This window comes from Natrix helvetica (genome assembly GCF_964273705.1).
Source record: "Natrix helvetica genome assembly, chromosome: 13".
NCBI classification, from domain to species: Eukaryota; Metazoa; Chordata; class Lepidosauria; order Squamata; family Natricidae; genus Natrix; species Natrix helvetica.
The window spans coordinates 79,296-89,065 of NC_138557.1; the positions used below are offsets into that span (position 1 = coordinate 79,296).

The window sequence follows — 9,770 nt, forward strand, 5'->3', positions numbered from 1 at the left end:
AGCCGTTGAGGCTCCTGTTGTTCCCAATTCTGAGGACCTGGCAGGAGGGGAAGGGGGCTCTCCCTTTAGAGGTCTTTCTTGTCTCTTCTCCGTCATGTGGAGCCCTTGGTAAATTGTATGCCTTTTTGGGAAAGACTCCACAATACCCAGGTGGGTCCTCAGGATTTTTGGCCACAAAGGAAGCCTCTACAGCACTGCCTTTTGCTCTGACCTGTTCTATGCTGCTGCTGCTGGTTGGATGAGATACTCTTTTGCTTTCATAATTTTCTGGGAGTTTTGACTTATTTCACCCCCAGCATCATCTTTCTTGACGATGAAGCAGCTTAAGCATTCCCAGCTTCCTTCTTAGCCTGTGCTCTTGATCCATTTCCCTGCCTCTCGTGGCTTCAGGCTAAAACTAACCACTCATGGTTATTTACTAGGGAAGGCTGTTTGTTTGATATAGTTAATCATGTCAGTCAGTAGAGCTGTTACCAGCCAAGTAACTAATGCATATCTGTGGAGATCCCCCTTCTGACTGACTCCTTCCCTGCTTGAAGCCAGCTTAGCTGAAAGGCTTCTGCTAGGGGGAAACCCCAGACTCACCACTGTAATTTAACTCACTTTGTCTCCATCTAGCCTTCTCCTTGCTACTTGCAAGTGCTCTTTGGCCTTAAGTTGGGCAAAGGGTTAATGTAGCCAACATCTCTATCCTGAGAAATCTGACTCAGTTTCCCAAAAATATGCAACTAGCTTCAAAGCTGCAAAGAACAGGAGAGAGACTTTCGTGGGTTACTTTATTTTTCTAAAGGGAAATGTTCTCACATTGGGTTTGTTTGTTTATAAATTCAGGTTTTACCATAATGGCCAGTTCTGCTTCTTTTTGGCAGATTCCTGGTGAAGATTCCAAGTGGCATAGGCCTCCTTGTAAAATTTAACCTTAGAAGGAATCCCACCCATAAGGAATACACAACTCCCAGCACTCCACCTTAATTCTATTCAGCCTAGTCTCCCTGCTTATGTAGGAGAAACAACTATGAAATTGTCCAAATATTTCAGATGCATCCACAGGTGGTGACTGGGGCGGATGTTCCTCAAAGAGGTACAAAAAATGGTCACTGCCTTGTTTCAGTATCAGACCAAGTTGCCTTTGGCCTGGATAAAACCTGTGAGGGTGGCATTTGGCATCCATTTGGAAGCTGGGAAAACAGGCTGCTCGGCTAATCTGCTTAAGTGCAGAGGAGGACAGAAGGACGTGATCGCCTCCAGCTCACCCGGCCTTGCATAATACTATGCAAATTAGCCATCAAAGCTGTGGAGGTCCCCTGCACACAAACATTGGGCATGCTGCTCCTGGAAGCCACATACCTAATGTCCACCCATTAGGTGCTCTTCACTAATGACCAAGCAGGAGCTAGCTGGGCAGAATCTTGACAAAATCATGTCATTGGTCACCATGAGAACAAGCAAATGAATGGAAGAGCAAAATGCGCACTCCAGATAGATGGGGTGGGGGAGGGTATGGCTGATGCTGGACTGTCCCTCTCCATACCCAGTGAGATGACAGCAGCCTGGGTGAACAAGGGCACTTTATTGTGGATGGGATTGTCACTGCATTAATTGTTTGCTAGCTGAACTGAATAATTACTGCGCAGGTCATAGGCCTTATCAGCAATGATTTACTGCGCATGCTTCTTAACACGTTTCTTAATACATCACACATTCCAGAGACTTCATTACTTTTGTTCTTCTGTTCGTCTGCCAAGAAGGTGGACGACAATTGCTCTTGCCAAAATGTAACAATTAGATAGATTTGTTTATTTCTTATTTTCATATTCAATTTTGTTTTTAATTAGAACATGTTATCGGGTCTTACTTTCGCTTTTTCTGAAGATATACTTTTTAGGAAAGCCGACGGTCTACACCTCATTAGCTCAGGGTGAAATTTCCCCTGACAGGGATATTCTATGAAAGAGGCAGGAATGCTGCCAGCCTTGCTCAAAGAGGGCAGAGGCTTGGCTGCACTGAAGGATAAGCCAGCAAAGGAGGAGAATAGCCTTAGGAAATCTTTTGTCCAGGGGATTCAGAGAGTCCTACATCTTGATGCCTGCTGGGGTGGGGGCAAGAGGCCTGCAGTATCCAGGGAACCGAGTGCTTTGTGGGAGGGGAGGGATTCCCCTTAGCCCTGCTCCTGGGGGCCCGCCTGGCTCTCCTCTTCAGGTCTCACTTCCTGGGTGCCAGGAGCAGGCGGGCAGGCAGGACTCGTGCTGGAGTGTCGTGGCTGCTTCCTCATGAATGGGAATGCCCTGCCAGGAGGCAAAATGGATCCATCAGCAACGTATCTTGACTCACTCTCTAGGAGAGCTTCCTCCAAGGTTGACCCACTCACCGCTTCTTGGTCTCTTGTGGCACAAGGGCCTCAGCAAGCAGCTTCTTGTAAAGCTCGGACTTCAGAAAGCGTGGGTAGGAGTCCTGGTGGGAGAGGGGGCAGTTTAGAGAGACTCTCCAGCCCAAGAGCAGAAGATGCAACATCAGCCTGCTCTTGCTGCTGGTTTGGCCACTCAGGCCTTGAGGCGAGTAGCACATGCGCATGCGCACACACACTGCTACTACTCCTTTCCTTGTGCATCTGGTATTTTCAGGACCTTTTTCATCAGCATGTAGATGTGCATCTCGGCATCGTCCATTACATAGCGGTGAGGGGTCTTGATGCCCTTCAAGGTGTGTTCCATAGTCTTGCTGTCAATGTTCACCCAGCGGGTGGCACTGGGCGCTAGAAACTCCCTGGAGGAGGAACAGTAGAGGAATGATCATGCAGGCTTGAAAGCAAAGCCTTAGCAAACTCTGGGCGCCAGATGAGAGCGGGGAAGGCACAAGCACACACAAGCCCCAAAAGCAGGGCAGCATGGCCATCCCCTGCTCCCCAAGTGGAGCACAACATCAGCCCACTATCCTCCCTGCTCCAGGGGAGAAAGCCACCTACTGATAGATGGAGTCCACAGCTTCTGCAATGTTGGCCTCTTCCCCCAGGCGTAACTCTTCACAAGCCTCCCAGAACATCAAGTTCTCAGCTACATGGGAGAGAAGGCAGGCCCCCAGTTGGCCAAACAGGAAGCAGGGCAGAGCCCTTGGCTTCCTGGGAGCGTGACGGACCCTCCTGGCGCTTTCGGCTTTTCCCTCCTCACCACTGAACTCTGTCTTAAGAAACTCCAGGAGTTGCTCTCGGCCCAAGATGTCGCCCATCAGCTCACTGAAGCAGAAGCTCCAACGCTCCACCCGCAGCTTGGTGGGAATTGTGACCCTGCAAGGTGAAAGGATCTTGGGCAGAGCAGCTGTGCAATTTGAGGTTTCCTCCTAGCTTGAGATTGCAGCGGTAGCTGAGAAAGCCATTACACACATACAATTTGTGTGCCAATTGTACTCCTTCCTTGCTCACTGTCAGTCAATTGCCACATGATCTTCAAGGGCAGCCCCTTGTGGAGATTAGAGCTGCTGCAGAATTCTTGCAAAGTTTTGGGTACTTTCAGCTCAACTAAGTTATGCTATCGAGGTGCACCAGTTCCCAGTTTCTTTCCTAGTGTAATTCAAGGTGCTAGCCATCACCCTACATGGCACAAGGCGAAGCTATATGCAGAACTGCTGCTCCCTAAGGATATCTGCCTGCCCCCACCCCCACCCCAGGTCAGACTGTGGGCACATTCCAACAGCCACCACCCAACTGCAGAGTCCCCAGGGCTACAACCTTTTTATTCTGATGCCTGCAGAAAGAGCTGGCTCTAAACAGCTTTCTAGAAAATTAGGAGGAGGGACTGCTGGTTCTCAAGGGGCAGGTGTTCCACAAAACAGGGGCACTATGGAAAAGGCACTCTTCCTAGGCCAAACCAGATGGCAGCATCTGAGGAAGGGACAGTGCCCACTGTCTGACTTGGGGTATGGGCAGGTATCCTTAGGGAGCGTTTTTCTTATATGTTTATTGGAATATTTTTATCCTTGTTAGCAGCCCAAAGCTTGTGTCTCACAAAATGGGTGGCATATAAGTATTATCAATAAATAAAAAGAGCTGAGCACCAATAGCAAAGCACTTGGGAAAGCTGGGCACAACACTCTCTTACCGGGGAGCATTCATGGCCCAGTATGTGATGTCATCAGTGATCCAGGGATTGCTTGGGAGGCAGCCAGAGATAATGGGGTCGTGGGACATATACTGCTCATTGAACTTGAGGTATCTGCAAAAGACAGTGGGGGTGGGGATAAGACAGGAGGGGTCCCTCTCACAGCTCCAAATGATAGGACAAGCAGCAGCCAACGTGCCCCACTCAGAGATAACTTCCCAAAGCTGAGAAAAAGTTGGAGCAGGACATACAGAGGCATTCAGAAATAAACTCAGTTGTTTGGTATTCTTGATTGATACCGCTCATCGCTCACCGCTCACTGGAGAGAGAGGGGAGCAGAGCACCTGTTGCTAAAACTCTTGAGAACAAGGGCTCTCCACTCACCCTTGCAGGCAAAGGGAAGACTTGACACGCATCCTGCCCAGGGCAGCACAGTAATAACGGATCTGCAACCAAGGACAGAGAAGGACAAAGAACTTGTGCCATCAACTGCCAACTTCCATCGCCACATCCAGGTGGGAAGGAGCCCTAAGGAAGACTGCCTTGAACACTGTGTGTGTGTATGCGGGTACAGATGTTTTCAATGTTTGAAAGTCTCCTATCGAGAGCCACTTGCCTGTTCTTTCCCGCCTCCTTTCCCCTTAGAGTCCACCCCTGCCCTGTGCAGGAGGTCAGGCCTGCCCTAGAGCAAACCTCCCTTGTTCCCCCTCAGAGTTTGGACTCCTATGGGCCTCCAACCTCTGCCTTTCGCCCACTGCCACAAACACGCAGGCACACACGCGTACCCACAGACACACTCACCTGCTGTTTGTAGTAGTCCATGTTCTTCAATGAAAGAAAAAAAGAGTGAAACTCATTAGCCACACCAGCTGGAATCTCCCTTGCAGCCATCCACATTTTTTGTCCATTGCTTGTACTGATCCAGCCTGTACTGATCTTGTTTGCTGTTCAGAAAACCCGAGTCTTCTCTGCTACTTCTAAACCACCATTTGAAAACCTTTGGAGTGCCCTAACTGGCCCAGATTGTTTCCTGCCTTTCTCTTGAAACCCCATTTTATGTTGGTGCTGAGAGTTAGTAATGCCGGGGGTGGGGGGAGCTCATACAGCTCACAAACAAGAGTGCAAACCTCAGAGGTCAGGAGGGAGGATTTGAGTTCCAGAAAATTGGTAAGGTAGGAGGGATCACAAGCCAAGTCCACAAAGAAGGAGCAAGGACCTCAAAAGAATCTCACCACCACAGCCTTTGGCACAGAGGCTGACTGGGCTGGAGGCAGCCACAATTCAGGAGACAATAGTACCCCATTAAGGGGAACCAACCAAGGACTTGAACCACAAGCCAGGGTGTCTCTCTCCCCTCCCTTCCCAGAAGGCAAGAAAGGTCAGCTCAGTCGCTCTCCAGCTGCCCCAGAAAGGGGGCCCTTTACATACACACACACACCACTTACCAGATGCGTTGGCGTGATGGAGTGGTTCCTTAGCTCTGGCCTCTGACCCTTCACATCCAAGACTCCCCCCTGTAGGTGAAGTAGAAGAAAGGCTAGCTGGCTGGCCATTCTCTTGCCCAGTGGACCCTTCCTGGGATACCACCACCACCCAGTCTGCAATTCTGCAACTCACTCCCAGGGGAAGATTGGTCACTCCTGAAGAGGGACAGAAGCTGCATCATTTGATCCCTAACTTAATAATCGGGCAATGCAAAGGTCCAATAGTTCACCCCATCCTACATTCAGGCTAGAGGCAGAAGGCAGCAGTCATCTGTCCCAGGCAAAGGGAAGCTTTGTGGGCAATGGAAAAATGCTTGGTGTGTAAATGAGCCACAGAAGGTTCATTTCCAGTCACAGTTTACAGAAGGCTCTTCAGCAGTTGAGAGGTAGCACCTACTATTTTGCTGCAAGTGCTGGGCTCTCAGAACATAAAGAGAGCCAAGAAGACCAGGGCAAATCCTGAGCACTCTTTCCCTGGTGCCCTGGCTCAGGAGTAAAACGGTCGTGGCAGGTGCACCCAGCCCTCCCCTCCTCCCACTCACCGAGGGCCTGTTGACAAGCCAATAGGCCTGTTCTTGGCACTCAATGACAATCCGGTCAGCCCTCCTCCGCTGTTTAGCTGCCCTGTGGAAAAGCAAGGGTTGCATCAGAGCTGCTGCCTCCCTGCTCCCCAGTCCCAAAGGGGCGGACCTTGTTCCTGCAAACTCACCAAAGCTGCTCCCGGGCCTGCATCACCACGAAGTCCCAAATGTGACTGATCCTCTTGCACAGTTGCTTATAGTCCTCCTACAGAAGATGGCCCACCCATTCCCACGAGAGGGTCAGTGCTCTCCTCACAGCTCTGGAGAGAAAGGGGAGGAAAGGGGCTCCATGCACCCGGGGGAAGGAGAGGGGCCGCTCTGGGATCTCCTTCGTTGAGTCCGCCAATCAGTCACACTTCCTAGTCCTTGAGAGCTTACCTTCTCCAGCTCATGGAGTTCACCTTGCTTGCGGATATTCCTCTTTGCCAAATAGATGGCTGAAACAGGAAACTGTGACCTCAGGCACACTGCAGCTGAAGCAGGCCCCAAAGGCTCACCTGGCCACCGGGGATAAAACCACTGCGATACTTACCATAATCAAGGTCGGTGGCCAGCCACTGGGTGCTCATCCAGAAATAGGGGGTCTGTAGGCCACAGAGGGAGAGGCTGGGTTCAGCTGCCCTGGGGCAGAAGCAGGGGGCCTCTCTCTGCTGGACAGTTAGCCAAGCCCTTCTCAGTACCCCCCCCCCAGGGCTTTTGGAGGAAAGATCCTTCCAAGCTATCTACCCATCCATCTATTTTAGTGACACAGCTGAGAGGTCAGCCAATTCCATGCCGGGTCTCAGCGGGGTTCGGATTCACCCTAAACTACCTGGAACCTGTAGGGAGTCTCATCCCTTCGCAAGACCAGAGTGCGAGGATCCTTCAGAGAATAGATGTAGCCATGCTTCACAAGAAGGTTTCCCAGATGCAAGGATTCTAGCGGAGGGAAAGGGATGGGGGTGAAAGTGGTGGCTGAACAGCTGAGCATGTGGGCAGCCTTCCCATGCAACCAAGATTCCAGCAGAGAAAAGCCACCTTCCTCCCTGGCCCAGGCTAGCTGGGGTGTGTGTTTGCCTCTAGCTAAGCTTTCCCAGCCGCAGAGGGCAAAAGTAATGGGGGGGGGGGAGGCCTGCCAGTTCCCCATAGCCTAGTCTAGGCAGCTCACCTTCCTCCCAGATGTTGTATTTCTGAATGAGCCACTCCACAATGTCATTTCCTAGAAAGGAGAGAGGGCCTGGCTGGAGACAGCTGGGGCAGCAAGGAATCCACTGCCAGAGGGCACCCCAGGGGCGGAAGAGCCTCAGGAGGACGGCACCACCCAGACTTCTAGATGAGGAAGGGACGGAAGAGAAGCCCCTTCCCCAACAGGCCTTTCTCCCCGTGGTCTTGCAGGAGCCTCCGCCTCCCAGCTGCTTTCGCCTCGGGAACCGCCCAAGAGGGAGCCACGGCACCCTCCAGGGTTTAGCGAGCGTCTCGGGCGGGCCGTTCTGCGGTCTCAGCCCGGGGAGCAGAGCGGCACCCACCGGTCACGGCGTGCGGGATGATGCTGAGCAGCAGCCGCTGATTCCGCACCGGGACGCCCAGATCCGGGTCTTGCATGCCGACTACGACGCGTTCCATCTACGGGGGAGGCATCCACAGGGGCTCAGCGGCCGGCCCGGTGTGTAAATGAGCCACGGACGACACCGGCCCGCCCGCCCCCCACCCTATCCCACCTTGGCGAGGCACGGCAGCTGGCGGTGGGGGGGCCCTTCCGGGCGGAGCGCGCTGATGGTCATGGAGGCGGACGGACGGGCGACGGCTGCAGGCGGACTGACGGGCGCTTAATGGCTTCTGCAAGCGGCGGGCCGTCCTGGCGCCGCGGCGAGCCTCTGTGCTGCCATCTGTCTGCCGGCCGGCCGGCCACTCCCAGGAGCACGAGGGCCTCTCTGCGCACGGCCAAAGCGCCAGTTCCAGCCGACAGACACGCTCGCTCTGCGGCGGCTCCCAGCTCGTGGCCGGTGCCAGGCAAGCTCCGTAGGGACCGCCGGCAGGAGGCCGAAAGAGAGAGGGAGGAGGGCGGTTGCGCGGGCCGGCCAAGGGCCGGGAGTTAGCGAAGGGGGGGCCGCCCCGGGCGCTTCCCCCGCCCCCCCTCCCGCCCGGCACAGAGACACACAGGGAGACGCGCGGCGGGGCTGGCGGGCTCTTTATTGGAGCGCTCCGAGAAGCGCAGAGGCGGCCATGGGCGACGCTAGGGCGGCCGAGCCTCGCGAGTCAGGCGGGAACGGGTGAGCCTCTTCAGGGGGCTGGAGCGCTTGGTTTTGAGCGCGAAGCCGCGGAGCGGAGGCCGTGGCGGGCAGGCAGAGCTGGGCCCCGAGCCGGGCTCTCCCGCGGCCGGCGAAGGAAGGCGGGCGGGAGTTCTCGCCGCGCGTCTGCAGCCGGGGGAGCCGCAGAGGCAGGTGCAGTTCCAGCTTTTCACCTCCCAGAACTGGTCGCCGTAGTCGAATCTGCAAGGGGGAGCGGAGGTAGAGGCCGTCCCTGCCACGCCTGCCCGCGCGCCCCTCCACCCACCCACCGCCCGGACAGCTGGGAAGCCGCGCCCGGCCAGGAAGAGCAATAAGGGAAGCCCCGCAAAGTAACTTCGCTCTCCCCAACCTTAAAGGCAGGAACCAAAGGCGGTCATTTCGCAGGCAGAATTGCATATTCTCCGGACCCGACCTCATCTTTAAGGCCCCCCCCACCGCTTTTCCCCAGAAGCCTGCAGGAAGGAGGGACACCCCTCCCCTTAATATCTTCTGTAACTCTACAGAACCTGTAGACACAGTAGGAGAGGCTGTTGATCTATGGTCTCTTAGCAACAAATCTAGAATTGCTAGTGCCATTCCAATTGCTCATGAACATGTATGTCTTTTAATAAAGCAAATTAGTCAGAAAGTTAATTCCTTAGTTAATCAGTTGTCAATTTCCTCCCTGGAGCATTTTTCATGGTCAGCCATAACATGTGTCCCTGGGTGGGCTTCGGGTCAAAGCATCCACTGCTCTCAATTGGGGTTGCCCAACAGCAACTGGATCTGGCCCAGGGTCACCTACCCAAGTTCTTCACCAGCTTGGATGACTCGTGTGCTGAAAAAGGCAATGCCGGGGATCTCGTATCCCAGAGCAACTTGTAGGGCCACCAAGTTGGGTTGACACGAATGATTTAGGAAGCGCCCCACATTGCCATAATAGCGCCCATCAAGGCAGCATTGTTGCCCATCCTGCAAGACACAAGCTCAGAGCTACTCTGGCATTGACCCCTTCCTAAAAACAATGGGGGCATATCAAGCGGTGCCATTGCTTCCAGCTCCCCCCCCCCTCAGTCACATCCCCGAGTAAGGCAGATTCTACCTGCATGTCCACCACAAAGTAGTAAGTGTCTTCCTCTCGGTGTGCAGCCTCAGTATTTGAAATCAGCTCCCCAAAGTACCTGGCGGAGAGGGGAGGCAGTGAAAGAGGTGGGCTGCTCTGCTCTTCCTCCCAGCCCCTCCTCCAGGAAGCAGGGCAAAAGAACCGCGCTCCAGAACTCACTGGCAAAGGAAGGCTCCATGGGGCACATCCTGCACTGTGCGCACGCCCCAACCTTTGGCAGCTGTCCTGTAAATTTGGAGCTGGGT

At 53.9% G+C, this 9,770-nt stretch overlaps 1 protein-coding gene across 1 annotated transcript; it reads right to left on the reverse strand.

Annotated features, from left to right (window-relative positions):
* Positions 1 to 1,776: 1,776 nt before the first annotated feature.
* On the reverse strand, positions 1,777 to 9,067 carry RGS11 (regulator of G protein signaling 11). Its single transcript, XM_081965581.1, has 17 exons — positions 7,854 to 9,067; positions 7,662 to 7,758; positions 7,304 to 7,354; positions 6,968 to 7,074; positions 6,689 to 6,740; positions 6,535 to 6,593; positions 6,285 to 6,361; positions 6,118 to 6,199; positions 5,537 to 5,605; positions 4,893 to 4,916; positions 4,476 to 4,537; positions 4,092 to 4,205; positions 3,165 to 3,280; positions 2,963 to 3,050; positions 2,625 to 2,763; positions 2,369 to 2,451; positions 1,777 to 2,285 (listed from the first exon to the last, which is right to left on the reverse strand). Exons 1-17 carry the CDS (start codon positions 7,914 to 7,916, stop codon positions 2,159 to 2,161), a joined length of 1,410 nt encoding a protein of 469 aa, XP_081821707.1. The 5' UTR covers positions 7,917 to 9,067; the 3' UTR covers positions 1,777 to 2,158.
* Between the last annotated feature and the right edge of the window lie 703 nt (positions 9,068 to 9,770).

What these genes read in the sequence shown, in the direction of transcription:
- RGS11 (XM_081965581.1), bottom strand. Translation starts at nt 7,916, where the DNA reads ATGACCATCAGCGCGCTCCGCCCGGAAGGGCCCCCCCACCGCCAGCTG. An exon ending in CATCCCGCACGCCGTGACCG is followed by an intron (nt 7,355 to 7,661) that starts GTGGGTGCCGCT and finishes TCTCCTTTCTAG; the next exon opens with GAAATGACATTGTGGAGTGG. An exon ending in TCTTAAGACAGAGTTCAGTG is followed by an intron (nt 3,051 to 3,164) that starts GTGAGGAGGGAA and finishes TCTCCCATGTAG; the next exon opens with CTGAGAACTTGATGTTCTGG.